Source organism: Suncus etruscus, chromosome 10, assembly GCF_024139225.1.
Source record: "Suncus etruscus isolate mSunEtr1 chromosome 10, mSunEtr1.pri.cur, whole genome shotgun sequence".
Taxonomy (NCBI): domain Eukaryota; kingdom Metazoa; phylum Chordata; class Mammalia; order Eulipotyphla; family Soricidae; genus Suncus; species Suncus etruscus.
Genome location: NC_064857.1, coordinates 4,325,786 through 4,340,949, shown reverse-complemented (window position 1 = coordinate 4,340,949; position 15,164 = coordinate 4,325,786). Strand labels below are relative to the sequence as shown.

At 40.9% G+C, this 15,164-nt stretch overlaps 2 protein-coding genes across 2 annotated transcripts in view; both read right to left on the bottom strand.

Moving 5' to 3' along the window:
* The window catches only part of VIRMA (vir like m6A methyltransferase associated), a 74,224-nt gene that overhangs the window by 47,287 nt on the left and 11,773 nt on the right, over positions 1–15,164 (bottom strand). Inside the window, exons 3-7 of the mRNA XM_049781903.1 lie at positions 14,567–14,653; positions 10,809–10,857; positions 5,885–6,053; positions 3,232–3,354; positions 1,388–1,660 (exon numbers count right to left, since the gene is read on the bottom strand). Coding sequence (XP_049637860.1) covers positions 1,388–1,660; positions 3,232–3,354; positions 5,885–6,053; positions 10,809–10,857; positions 14,567–14,653 — 701 coding nt within the window. The remainder of the gene's footprint in view (positions 1–1,387; positions 1,661–3,231; positions 3,355–5,884; positions 6,054–10,808; positions 10,858–14,566; positions 14,654–15,164) is intronic.
* Positions 7,357–10,083, bottom strand: LOC126020464 (39S ribosomal protein L15, mitochondrial-like; the record flags this gene model as incomplete). The annotated part of the gene is made up of 2 exons (XM_049781938.1): positions 7,357–7,512; positions 9,490–10,083. Coding segments are annotated over 2 exons (750 nt in total), but the record flags the coding sequence as incomplete, so codon positions are not given.

Below are 15,164 nucleotides of genomic sequence, written 5' to 3'. Positions count from 1 at the left end.
TCCAAGCACCACCTACCAGCATCACACGGCCCACCAACTGAACTGCCAGCCAGATTGGATGAGAATCATCAGAAAAAGCACCCAGCGGGGCCGGGCGGTGCCGCTGGAGGTAAGGTGCCTGCCTTGCCTGTGCTAGCCTTGGATGAACTGCGGTTCAATCCCCCGGCGTCCCATATGGTCCCCCAAGCCAGGAGTGACTTCTGAGTGCATAACCAGGAGTAACCCCTGAGCATCACCGGGTGTGGCCCAAAAACAAAAAAAAAAAAGAAAAAGCACCCAGCCTCTTGATCACTGCTTTGAAAACTCCCCAAGTAATGAAACTAATTAAAAATAATGAAATCTCAATTCTCTCAACTTTCTCTACAAAAATGTTCTCTGAATAACAGCTGACCTGACATCTTTTTATTATTTGCCAAATATAGTAAGTCAAAAACTGATTTGGTGACAAGGAATGGGGGGGAGGGGGGGTGGGGGAAGCTGAAGATAAATAACATATTTAAATGTTGTAAAATAAAAAAAAAGGTCCCTGTAATATTGAAATGATCCTTATACAGAATAGACTCCACCCTCATTATTTTAGGAAAGAATACAAGGTATTACATAATTTTGTACAAATGCTTTAACATGCTAATCCTTGGCACATTACTAAAAATGTGAATTAGTTTGACTCTCACTTTTTGTTCTTAAAAGAAAAAAAAACCTAAAGTGACCACATCACATTTTTACACATTGCTATATTACAAGAATTCTTCTCCCACCCTGAATTTCAACAAATAATGTGGAATTTACTAAAAGTATCTGGGTTGCAGACTTTAGGAATTCCACCCAAATCACCCACCTAGATCTATGAAAAGAGCCCACCAAATCTCTATTATTATGTATTCACTGCACCTGGACCTGCCTCCCTGGTCAAAGCTGATGGAGCCAGAGGGCAATTATAATAAATTGTTGTAAGTCAATCTCTCTGCAGGGGCTAGATATGGGAATGAACATCCATCTAAAGTATTTCAGGTTGACCTATTAAATGCAAACCCATGGGCTGAACAAAGAAATATCTGTTAGCTGATAGGAAATTACAAAGCTGATGGAGTGAAAGGGCAATTAATATAAGTTGTAAGTCAACCTCTCTGTAGGGACTAGATATGTGAATGAAAATCCATCATTTCAGGTCGACCTGTTAAAAGATGCAAACCTATGGGCTGAGCAGAGAAATATCTGCCAGCTGATATAAAATTAAGATGGAAAGTCCACTTCTAGTCAAACCTTGGGCCTAGGGACATTCCAATGATTGAGCCTATTGAAAATCATCAGTCTGTGCTCTAAATTCTTTACACTGCTCCATTAAAGTTAATGCCTAATGAATCAAAACCATAATCTAATAACTAACCTTCACCTTCTTCATCCTCTTCACCTTCCTCCTCATCATCATCTTCCTCTTCCTCGGGGAGACTGTCTACAGTATGACGATCATCCTCATCCTCATCGTCTTCTTCCTCTACGTCGACATCATCTTCATCATCTTCCCCTTCATCTTGCTGCTCCTCTTCTACTTCTCCTTCATCAGAGTACTGACCTTCTTGGGGCACAGAATTCCGGTCAGGAGAAATGGGCTCAAAGTAATCCTCTCGATGAGTAGCATCTTCTTCTTTGTCTCCAGATACTGAAAAGTTGAGATGTAAAGCACACAGATTATTCTAATGGTTTAATTATGGAAAGCAGCAGTGGTGTTCTGCAAGACTAGCTTATAAATATCCTTTACAACAGTGTAGAATTCTTTGCTTTTAAGAAAACGCTGATACACATTATACCAATTTATAGAATGAGTATAAAGTGCACTAGTTCTTGCCCTGATAGAAACGAATCCTTCGTTTCAATCATGAAATAGTTGAATGGATTTTGTTTTTAACTCTTCTAAAACTGCTTATTTTCCAGGGTCATGGGGCAGTCCTGGTGACACATAGCTAGCTATAGGCAATGTGGGCTTGAATGCTGGAGCTCAGATCCAGTGAGCAGTGCTGGGTGGGCCTGGCGAGGCTGAGCTGCACCTGGCAGTGTTACAGGAACCAGGAAGTATCAGGGATTGCACTCAGGTATGGCCTATAGCACTTTTAGTTGTCTCCTCAGCTCTTACTACTTGCTTGTGTTAGGTTTTACTATTCTGGAGGCCATATTTGGTGGTAGTGCTACTGGCTCTATGTTCAGGGATCATTCCTGGCAGTGCTCAGGGGACTGACTATATGTGGCACGGAGCATCTAAACCAGATAGTTGAATGTAATGCAAGCAATTTACTCACTGTACTATTCCCTCTAGCCCCTGGTTTAAAAAATATTTTTATTTTTTGGTTTTGGGCCACACCTGGCGATGCTCACAGGTCCTACTGGCTACACAATTAGGAATTATTCCTGGTAATTCTTTAGGGAGCATATAGGATGCCAGGGATCAAATGCTAGTCAGCCTCAAGCAAGACAAGTAACCTACCCTATCTGTACTCTATCTCCAATCCAGAACCCTACTTTTCCTTTTCTTCCCTCTCCTTTCTTTCCTTTCCTCTTCCCTTCCTTTGTTCCCTCCTTTCCTTTTCTTTGCCTCCTCCCTTCTTTGTTTTTTTTTTTTTTTTGGGGGGGGGGCACACCTAGCAGTGCTTAGGGCCTATTGCTGGCTCTCTGCTCAAATATCACACCAGGTAGTGGTTCAGAAACCACAAGTAATACAAGGGATTGAGCTAAGAATGGTCTTTTTTGGCCCAAGACGTACAAAGCAAACATCTCAACCCTATTCTATCTCTCCACATCTTTATAACTTATTTAAAAAAGTATTAGTTACACTAGTGTGTAACCTTAAAGAGTTCAGGTATGTATCAGCATAAATCAATATTTTTAACACTACATTATATTCATCATTGAAAATCTTCATTCCTTCCTTCACCACATATGGCATTTGCTTGGCACATTTATCTTTCCTTCTCCCCTTTCCTTCTGTGTTCACCACTAATTTGGTCTTCTGGTCTAAAAGTTTATTTTGTTCACTTGTTTTGTTTCTTTATCAACAAAGCTTTTTTGTCCACAATCCCAACTACACAGACAAACTAGAGGAGAAGGCCCATTGAGTCATCAAGACATGATCACCTGCATCTTTTCTCCTTTCATCCAAAAACATGAATAAAAAGTGCTTTAATAAAACAGCACTGACATTAATCACAAGAGTCAAAAACAGCATAATTTTATTCAGACCTGGCAAAGGCACTGGATCATCTTCATCATCATCAGGTGGAGGTGGTCCCGGAGGAGTTCTTGGTCCCCTTGGTTGTGGTCTTGGGGGGCTTCCATTAAACTGATCTTCCTTCTCTCCATCAGCTCAATTTTTAAGAGACAGAGAGATAAAATTTTGTTTGCCTATTTATTTTATTTTGGGGTCACTCTACTGAAGTTACTCCTGGCTCTGCACTCAGGATCACTCTTGGCAGACTAGGGGAATCGAACCTGGGTCAGATGCATGCAAGGCAAGTATTTTAATCACTGTATTATCTCTCTGGACTGAATTTTCTAATTTTTAAAGTACAGTGAGCTGAATGTATCGTCATTTTAATTAAATTTCTATTTATCTCTTGAGTTTTACATTATTAGAATCTAATTTTCCTTCTTGATATCAAATAAATCATAGGAAAATTAAATTTTCATACTTCCTATGTATCAAAAAATACATATATTCCTGAGCATTATTCAGAAAAATACTATTTTCTTTCAGAAATATGTACATAATACATATACTTTCTAAAAAAAAATCATATACCATAAGTGTTCTTTAATGGTTGAGTGTTTTTTTATGGGGGGGCACAACTGGTAACACTCAAGGGTTACTCCGGCTATGCGCTCAGAAATCACTCCTGGCTTGGGGTGCTGGGGGATGGAACCAAGGTACGTCCAGGGTCAGCATGTACTGCTCTGGCCCCAGTTGAGTGTTTAAATGAACTGATACACTTCTTTTATGCAAAACTAGTAATTAAAAAAAGAACTATTACTACACACAACATAGTGGATCTACCACAAAGAAATGACAATGAATGAAAGATGCCAGTCTCAAAGACATACAAACTAGATGATTCCATTTATGTAATACTCATGGAATAATTACAGATCTAAGTAAGAGAATAAATTACTGGTCACCGAAGATTAGCAATGGATGGGGGACTGGTTACAAAATGGTAAAATCAGAGTTGTGTGAAAATACAAGAAAATATTCTAAGTATGATGGTGATTATACAAGGTTACACATGACCTAAAATTACACAGGACTGTACATAATGAGCACATTTCTAAATGGGGAAATCTAGATTATACCAAGTTAATTTGTACAATTTTATTAGATTAAACCAATGCTCCTTTTCATTTTTTTGGTACTGTTTTTATAAAAGATGATAACAGCAGAGAAGTTAGGAAAAGAGCTAGTAGGAAACTTCATTTCTTTACAGTCTCTTTAATCTGTAGTTTTTTCAAAACAGAAACTAACACATATAGACATATGTGCATATGTAGGATACATAGAAGTGTATGATCATACTACAATAAGCTCTACACAAAAGGGACCTATTACACTAGCAGTCCAGGGGGTTACGGGTGGAGGTATGGGATGCATGTTGGGAAGAGTGGCGGAGGGAAGCCAACAATGGTGGTGGGAATGGACCTAATACACTCTCACTATGTACCTTAAATATAACTGTGAATGACTTGTAAATCAAAAACAAAAGGCAGATTAAAAAAAAAAAGTATGATCTTAAGAATCAACTTCACTTTACTAATTAAAATTATTTTAGGATTTGGAGCCACACAAGCTGTGCTGTGCTGAGGGATGACCTGGTAGTTAGTGCCAGGGGACCATGCTCAGTACCAGGAGAACTAACTTGGGTCAGTCTTGTGCAAGTCAAATGCTTTGCCTCTGTACTTTATCTCTGGCCCTAAACGTTGCTTTAAAAAGAATTAGTAATCTGCCATACCTTTTGGATAGCTATCGTATATGAGACCTAAAATACAAGTCATAAATGTATGAATACAATAAGCATAAATACAATAAGCATGTTGAAAACAGTGATTGGTCATCAAAGATAAAAAGCTGTTTTACACCACTATATCAACAATTTAGGAGAGAAAAGGTCATTGATTTTATAAAAAGCTTGCTATAAGGCCAACATTTTACCTTAGTAATCTCAAGTATAATATCAAATGTATTCTTATAATAGGATGTTTAATATTAATACTCATATAAATATTAGATCTCTTCTAAGCTAATCTCTTATAAACCACTCACAGAAATTAGCACTGAAATGAAGAGAAGAGACCTGGGAAACAAGAACTGTGCCTCACAGGGCAGTTCCTGAAGCTTTCTGGAATCATCTGTCTTCCTCTTTGCTTCTCTTTGCTGTTGTCCACAATGAACACACTTAATGGGGGGGGGGAGGGGGGTGCGGGAGAGGCAGAGATAAGACTGCACACTTTATGTTGACATTGAGAATCTCAAATAGGAAAGCCACTGGAAACCCACTAGGGAACAGAGGCTATGCTTGGGATCTCATTCTTGGCCTCGCCAGTCTCGCATCTGAAAGGCTCTATCACTAAGCTCTCTTGGGACACTCCGGGAAATATTTTCTTAGTGAAAAATGCTTACAACCAGGGAACAACAACTTGGAAGTAAAATTTGCATGTATAAACAAATCTGAAACGTACTGTTGAAAAAACAAAAATCTAGCAACATTTCTACCTCATAAACATTTCAAATTTAATACCTATTCACATCTTTTTAGGAATGTGATAATGCAGAATAGCTTACTAGCCTTTTTCCATTATAATAACTATCAAGTGCAATTGACATAGACAAACTTTAAATTCTCACCATGTTTTGGATTCCTCTTCAAACTTGGCTGTGGCTGTGGAGGTGGCGGCGGTGGAGGAGGTGGAGGTGGAGAGTCTCGGTCATGACTTATCACTCTGTCCACTGAGCCATAAATTGCCAGTGTCAGGCAGTTATACCAGCCTCTGAGCACCAAACCATCTGTGTTCACCTAATTGGTTGGGGGAAAATATCTTTTACATTAGGATGTTAATATGCCAGCTCCAAATTGGTCAAATCACTCTATGCTTTAATTAAGGTCTTTAAAATGTCTGCTGAAAATGCAAGGTCAATACTAATAAAAATTCTCCCAAATGCACAAGTTTTATATGCCCTCCCATCCAAAGTTACCTACACTCAGCTTTGTTGTATCTCTTCATCAGTCCTAAACTTTGTCAACCCCATTTAAAAGGCATCAAAGGCATAGTCAGATTTCTAACCAAAATAAAACAAATGAGAATAAAATTAACCAGGAACTACTGCCAATAAATACAATCCCAAAGGATACAGAATCAGAAAATAGAAAATGAGTCCAGTTTTAGAATGCACAACATCTTATTATTTTGGAACGATCTTCTGATGTGACAATTCATGTATGTTCAATCTGTCAACAATGCAGAGTGGGTAGGGTGCTTGCCTTGCACAGGACTGACTCGTTTTGATTCCCTGGCATCCCATATGGTTCCCATTCCCTGACGGAAGTGATATCTGAGCTCAGAGCCAGGCGTAACCCTGAGTAATCCTAGGTGTGACCCAAAAAATAAAACAAAAAGCACATATGTATTCTTAACTGTACTCAGAAAAGTTAACCAGAAGCATTAAATATTTTGTAAAAAGTTTTCTAGCAGTCATTATGTCTGCATTTGGCCAGTGTTCCTCCCCTCCCCCAATTTCCTGTTTTGCTCTCCTGGAGAGGGAGACCTGCCCACATCTGGGAGGGGTCTTTGGCTTGTTTTGCTCGCCTTGAGAGGCAGGAGGGGGGTGGTTGGGGAGGACTGAGAGAAGTTTCACCAAGAGAGGTGGCCGGAAGAGAGAGGCTTGAATGCAGGGCTACTTATGGAGCGGGCTTACAAGGTTAAAAGCTTAGGAGCCACACATGGTGGCCAGGGCCTTAATCAAGTTGATGTCTCTTGAAAATAGATCATTTCCTTGCCATCAAACTAAGACTGCTGGCTGGAGGGGGTTGCAGGTGCTTGGCCCGGGGCCGGCAGAAAAAGGCTCACCATCCCTCCATCCATCCATCTCACCATCATCCACCACCATCAAGGACACTATAATTAATATGTTTTTCAACAGGCCAGCTCCATACACTCACTGTTCTCAAAAGAGATATAAACCAAGCTGTAAAAACTATGGGTATACCAGCCAAGCAACTAAAAGCTACCAATCTTAGAAGAAAGTGGCCCAAGCCAAAGCTATGCCTGCTGCACCCATCACCCACAATTGTCACTTTGCCAATAGCCCTGCTTCACCACTCATCGATGGCTCTGCAGATACACTAATCGGATCAAAATTTCAAGTATGATGGTATTTGGGATGACAATTACCAGGACATTTTGAAGTGCAGGTACCCTCAACCTTCTTGTACTTACAGAAGGCCTGGCAGCCAAAACCATGACCCACAAAAGCCACTGTATCATCAACAGTGTTTGGAAATTCTGAACTGCGCAAATCAGCAGCTTGTCAACTCCATATATATATATGTATTTTTTTTTTTTTGGTTTTTGGTTTTTGGGTCACACCAGTAGCGCTCAGGGGTTCCTCCTGGCTCTATGCTCAGAAATCGCTCCTGGCAGGCTTGGGGGACCACACGGGGTGCCGGGATTCAAACTGCTGTCCTTCTGCATGCCAGGCAATCGACTTACCTCCATGCTATCTTTCTGGTCCCCAACTCTAATTTTTTTAAATATTGCTATCTCTAAAGGAACCCATATCAATTTAGATGCCAATGTGTATCTGAAGCCACCTTAAGTTCAGAAACAAAAGTACAAAGGACACTTCGTTTTAAAAAAAAAAAAAAATGAAGGATAAACTAGCAACAAGACTTCTGACAATGACTTAATGACCTCATTGAGATACAATAATTTTCACAAATTTCCTTGCTGCTGTATTTTTTCCTTCTTTCTTTTCCTTTTTTTAGTTTTTAATAATATTGTCACTTACCTAGAAACAAATGTATTATGATCAACTACATCAACTATGTGACGCATGGTGTTTTAATAAAGTAATCTACATTCACATTTTTTTCTAAAATATTCCAAAGCTTTAGCCATCAAAAATTTTTACTTGGGCCCGAAGAGATAGCACAGCTGTGTTTGCCTTGCAAGCAGCCAATCCAGGACCAAAGGTGGATGGTTCAAATCCCGGTGTCCCATATGGTCCCCTGTGCCTGCCAGGAGCTATTTCTGAGCAGACAGCCAGGAGTAACCCCTGAGCAATGCCAGGTGTGGCCCAAAAACCAAAAAAAAAAAAATTTTTTTTTTACTTGGGGCCGGAGAGATAGCACGGAGGTAAGGCATTTTGCCTTTCATGCATTAGGACGGTGGTTCGAATCCCGGCATCCCATAGGGTCCCCCGAGCCTGCCAGGAGCGATTTCTGAGCATAGAGCCAGGAGTAACCCTTGAGCGCTGCCGGTGTGAACCAAAAACCAAAAAAAAAATAATAATAATTTTTTTACTTGATATTAACCACCTTATTGTAGTATGAGATAGCAAATAAGAGTCGACAAGTAAGAAAATCTGAGTGTTAAAAGAAGAACCTGGATAGCGATCACATATGATTTTTTTTTCGTTTTCTTTTTGAGTTGTGCGGTTACATCCAAAGGTTCACAGGGCTAACGCCTACCTTGAGTTCAAGGGTCATTTCTGGCCGAGTGTGATTGACTTTACGGCATGTCAAGGGTTGAACCGGGTTGACCACTTACAAGGTAAGCACTCTCCCTGATGGTACTGATTCTCTGGTGTCCCTTGTTTTTTAAAGGAGTGGGATAATTGAGAAGCTACCTGAGTTGCTGTAAGAAGCGCTCCTGCTGAAATTCAACTTAGTAAAGTGGGCGTGACAGGAGCTTAGGCTGGTGACACAGTGACACTCAGCTCCACTGAAACTAAAAACTACTAGGGATATCTCAAAAGTTGTTTAGAGGGCCCTGCAGTGGAAGAATTCTTCTTTGGATTCTTTACATTAACAGCCTGATTTCTGAGTTCCCTTCCCAGTCTTCCATGTTGGGCAAAGATGAAGTACTAATGGGGACTCTGTTAGAAGCACAGTACAAAAGAATAAATAATTCTCCCGGTTAACTGTATCAAACACTAATAACGGGACACTGACTTAAAGACTGAGACAGGGACTGCTATTCTTTTGTTTGTTGGGGGGGGGGGGTGTTACTATTGGCTCTGCGCTCAGAAATCGCCTCTGGCAGGCTCAGGGGACCATATGGGATGCTGGGAATTGAACCACCGTTGGTCCTGGCAAACATGGTCCTGGCTAGTCATGGCAAATGTATGCAAGACAAATACCCTACCGATGTACTATCTCTCTGGTCCCAAGGGACTACTATTCTTTTTTTTTTTGGTCTTTGGTTTTTGGGCCGGCGGTGCTCAGGGGTTACCCGTTTGGGAATGGGCTGTCCACGCAGGAAGAAAGGCACAGGCTTGCACAGAATTTCGAGGCTCCGAGGGTCATAGAAGGCCGTGGTGACGACGCCCCCATTCTTCTCGATGGCAGCAATGGCGAGCTCTGAGGCCAGCTGCACCTCGATGTTGACCTTGGCCGTAAAGCTGTCAGCACCCTCTTCTACTAGCTGGACACCATAATCCCTCTTGAAAGGCTGAATGGTCACGCCTCTCCCATTCACCAGCTGGGTTATGTCAATAGGCTGAGTAGGATCAACACGACCCAGATCAATGAGATACTGGAATCTATTGAGGCTCAGAGGCTGATACTGGCGTCTGAAGCTATGGCCTTCATTGAATCCGTACTTGGGGATTCGGATGTAAAAAGGAGTTTGGCCGCCTTCAAAGCCAAGTCTGGGCCGGGTCCCTCTCTGCTGCTCTCCCTTATGGCCTCGGCCACATTTTCGACCTCGCCTCCGACCTCTGGGACGCCTTTCCGGTTTCCTGAAGCCCGGGTTGGGCTTCAAGTTGGCGAGGCTCACGCGGGGCAGAGCCCGGAGCAGATCCAGGGCCCCCGAGCCCGACCCGCTTACTCCTGGCTGTCTGCTCAGAAATAGCTCCTGGCAGGCACGGGGGACCATATGGGACACCGGAATTCAAACCAACCACCTTTGGTCCTGGATCAGCTGCTTGCAAGGCAAATGCCGCTGTGCTATCTCTCCGGGCCCGGGACTACTTTTTTTTTTTTTTTTTTTTTTGGTTTTTGGGCCACACCTGGCGTTGCTCAGGGGTTACTCCTGGCTGTCTGCTCAGAAATAGCTCCTGGCAGGCACGGGGGACCCTATGGGTCACCGGGATTCGAACCAACCACCTTTGGTCCTAGATCGGCTGCTTGCAAGGCAAACACCGCTGTGCTATCTCTCCGGGCCCGGAACTACTATTCTTAAAAGAATCTCAGTAGGACTCAACAAGCTGAGCACATGCTTTGCATGTGGGCAGCCAGATTTGATGTCCAGTACTATATGCCCAATACTGTGGCACTGTCAGGGGTGATACCTGAAGGAAGATAACTTTTGTTTAAGAAGGCTGCGGAGATTAAAAATATTTACATCCATAATAATCAAAAACAGACTGCATAGGTTCCATATGTTCCAAAAACCAAAATAATAAATAAAATAATAAAATAAAGTAAATCAGACAAAAAAAATGAAGATATTCTAGAGAAGTAAGCTGAATTTCTACATCGTTGGTTTATCTGGATCAGAAACTCTGGGAGTGAAAACAGCAAAAAATTTAAAAACATTTCCAAAATTACCTTTGAGTTGGGTCTAAAGATAATAGAAGTATTCTCATCATATTCCAGGCTGCCAAAAGAACAGAAGTAAGTAAGTAGACTAAAATAACGATGTTCACAGATCATATGTGTTTATAAAATACTAGATTTTTGTTTTGATTTACTGAAATACAAAATTTGGAATTAAGTGCCCACCACCAAATATTATCAAGAAAAAAAATAAAATGAAGACTCTACGGGCAAGAAAGAAAGTATAGGTGTTAAAGTACTTGATTGTATGAGACCAACCAGGTTTGACCCCAGTGTCCTTCTGAATACTGCCAGGAGGAAGCCTAGGGCTTCCATTTTTAAACTGTCCTCATCACTTTTGGGCCGAAGATCACACCTGAAAATGACCAGGGGCTACTCCTGGTGATACGCTCAGGTGTCATATCTAGAGATGAGTACCATGTGAGAAGTCAAGACAGAATGGAATCTGGGCCTCAAGTATACAAAGTATGCACTCTGCCTGTAGAGCTCTCCAACCCTTTAGTCTTTCATTTTTGTTTTATAAATGGGTTTTAAGAAAACTCTCACTTAATAAAATTTGATTGGATTCTTAAACTATGCAGTAGTGTGATAGAAGCCAGTGAAAATAGGCTCTCAGTGTGTTCATATTTGGGGGTGGGGAGTGATGTAAATAATATTAAGACAGATGAGGGAAAATATCCTAAAAAAGTAAAGAAAATTGCACACACTACATTAGTACATGGTTAACTTCAGCATGTAGTACCTATTTAGTTTTTAGGAAAACAAAAAAGCTATCTTAACCAAATCAGAAGTTATTAACAAGTTATTCTAAGTTATTAGAAGTATTAGCCGTATAAAAATACAGACAACTGGGCTGGAATGATAGCACAGCGGTAGGGCGTTTGCCTTGCACATGGCTGAGCCAGGATGGACCTCAGTTCGATCCCTGATGTCCTATATGGTCCCCAAGCCAGGAGTGATTTCTGAGCACATAGCCAGGAGTAACCCCCCTGAGCATCACCAGTGTCAGCTTCCCAAAAACAAACAAACAAAAAAAAACAGACAACTATAAAAAAGCAAACAAAAGAGGACAGAGAGATAGTATAGAGTAAGGAACTTGTTTTGTACTAATGATCTTGGGTCCATTCTTTTTTTTTTTTTTTTTTTTTTTGGTTTTTCGGGCCACATCTGTTTGATGCTCAGGAGTTACTCCTGGCTAAACCCTCAGAAATTGCCCCTGGCTTGGGGGGACCATATGGGACGCCTGGGGATCGAACCACGGTCCTTCCTTGGCTAGTGCTTGCAAGGCAGACACCTTATCTCTAGCGCCACCTCTCTGGCCCCTTGGGTCGATTCTTGAAGTACCAACAAGAATACCACTTGGTGTGGCACCAAAACAAACCAACAAACAAACAAACAAAATCTCAAAACCAAAAGCCATGTTTTACGTATTTAAAACTTTATTTTGTAAACACATACTCAGCATCATTCCCCTTCCCCAAGTTACATTTTATTAAGAGCCAAAGCTAAATGGGTTAGATTGTATTATAGTAATAAAATCATATATTCAAATGCACAAATAAGCACAGGCTCCAAGTTAGGAGGCAAGGAATTTAAGGGAAGGGGCGTAAATTATGGTTTAATTGCTAAGTGAAACAAAACTTGAAATTTAATCCAAATCACACATTAAAATTTGTACTGTGTACAACATTAAGTATATAATTAGCATTTGAAATGTTTTCATTTACTCAATTCTCCATCATAAAAACAAAAGCAATTTAAAATATAAAGCAAAGGAGCTGGAGAGATAGTGCAGCAGGTAGGGAACTGCCTTGTATGTGGCCAACCAGGGTTAGATCCCAGGCATCCCATATGATCCCGAGCCCACCAGGACTGATTCTCACATGCAAAGCCAGGAGTAACCCTGAGCACTGCCAGTATGGACCAACTGCCCCCTCAAAAAAGAATATAAAGCATATCTCTTGAGAAAAATCACAGATAGCTTCTATCAGAGGATTCAGTATATCGGTTCTAAGAACTCAAAGCTGGAATTATGATTGATAACTTGGCAATTTAAAAAAACTAATGATTTTAAGATTTGGTGAGGAAAAAATTCTATGGGAGGGAGGGCCACGATTAAACATAATTTCTTTTTTTTTTTTTTTTTTTTTTGGTTTTTGGTTTTTGGGTTGTACCTGGCAGCACTCAGGAGTTATTCCTGGCTCCACGCTCAGAAATCGCTCCTGGCAGGCTCAGGGGACCATATGGGATGCCGGGATTCGAACCAATGACCTTCTGCATGAAAGGCAAATGCCTTACCTCCATGCTATCTCTCCAGACCCTAAACATAATTTCTAATGCTCCTAAAAACAGTTTAAGATTCCTATACTGTCTGGAAAAGTTCAGGCTAAAACTTCGCATCAAAATTACTGTCTAAAAACCTAATGTATGGCCAAAGAGATAGTTCAATGGGTAGGGCACTTGCCTTGCATGTGTGGCACCCAGGCTGACCTCTGGCACTACATTTAGTCTGCTAAGCATCCCTAAGTGCAGAGCCAGGAAAAAGCCCCAGTACAGCCAGATATGAGCCAAATACCAACCTTCCCAAACCAAAAAAATGAATGGTGGAGATGATCAAGATTATGAAATTGTAATTTTGTCAGTTTTATAAGAAAAATGACAATGAAAAATGACAAAAATGATTAGTGTTTACTGACTTGGGCTTAAAATCGATCAAGTTTGGTTCGAATCCCGGTGTCCCATATGGTCCCCCATGCCTGCCAGGAGCGATTTCTGAGCAGACAGCCAGGAGTGACCCCTGAGCACCGTCGGGTGTGGCCCAAAAACCAAAAAAAAAAAAAAAGGGCCCGGAGAGATAGCACAGCGGCGTTTGCCTTGCAAGCAGCCGATCCAGGACCAAAGGTGGTTGGTTCGAATCCCGGTGTCCCATCTGGTCCCCCGTGCCTGCCAGGAGCTATTTCTGAGCAGACAGCCAGGAGTAACCCCTGAGCACCGCCGGGTGTGGCCCAAAACCCAAAAAAAAAAAAAAAAAAATCGATCAAGTACATAGCTCATGACCAAACTACGTCTTTCATTTATGAAAGCACCTAGCTTAGAAATGCCCACTATATAATGAAGTTTTTCTTCACTAGACCACAAAAATAATGTTTATAAGTTATTATGATGGACTATAATTTAATTCAAATTATGCATCTGGCATATTATAGATTCATGGCATTTTAAGACTGTGCTTTGTGGTTTTGGAGCCACATGCAGGAGGCAGTCTGACTCCCAGTCACCCCTTCAGTCCATGGGGTCATGCTGTATGAGTGAATCTGTGCCCTACAACCCCTAGGTCCACATCAGCATATTCTTAGGAACATGATTTTTAAGAAATATGGACAATGGGGCCAGAGAGATAGCATGGAGGTAAGGCGTTTGCCTCTCATGCAGAAGGACAGTGGTTCAAATCCCGGCATCCCATATGGTCCCCCGAGCCTGCCAGGAGTGATTTCTGAGCATAGAGCCAGGAGTGGCCCCTGAGCGCTGCTGGGTGTGACCAAAAAAAAAAAAAAAAAAAAAAAAAAACAAGAAATATGGACAATACTGATAAAAATTAAGCCCAAAATTGTTGGACATACCACCACATGTATCCTTTTCTATCCAAATAAAGAGGTTTTGTTTACTGATCTATAAATTTATAGAGAAATTACCTCAGATACGTACCTTCTAATCTATAAATTTATAGAGAAATTACCTCAGATACGTACCTTCCCAACCTATCAAAAACCGGGGCACTTGGTTTGCTTACATTGTTAAAAAATAAGTCTAACTGAAACGTGTGCGGAGATGTCTCCCTGTGAATGAAAGAAAGTTGAAATGTCAGTTTTGCAATAAAATAGTAAGCTCCATATTAAAACAAAAGGTACAATAAAAGTATTGTATATATATTTGATTTAAATATCTTAATTTTAATATTTTCTATAATTACATTCACAACCTACTTTCAAGTAGCCAACTATTCACTTTGAGTATGACTGGAAACAAAATTTTAATCGTCAATTTTACCATCAATCATTAGTAGAATGGTCTCTGCTCTGTTTTAGTGTCAAAGTGGCTTTTTTTGAACAGGGAGCCCATCTCTGGTGGTGTTCAGGGCTTACTTCTTGCTCTGTACACAGCATTACTTCTGAAAAGGCCTGGGGTACTATGTGGAATGCCAGAGATTCAAACCTGGGTGGGCTGCAGGCAAGGCAAGTATCCTACCCTACCCAACTTTTCCCAGAGCCACTTTCAAGGTGTTTTTAAAAGTAAGCACTAATATAATAGTTCGTGACAAGTTAATTTCTTTAGCAAAAAAAATTTACT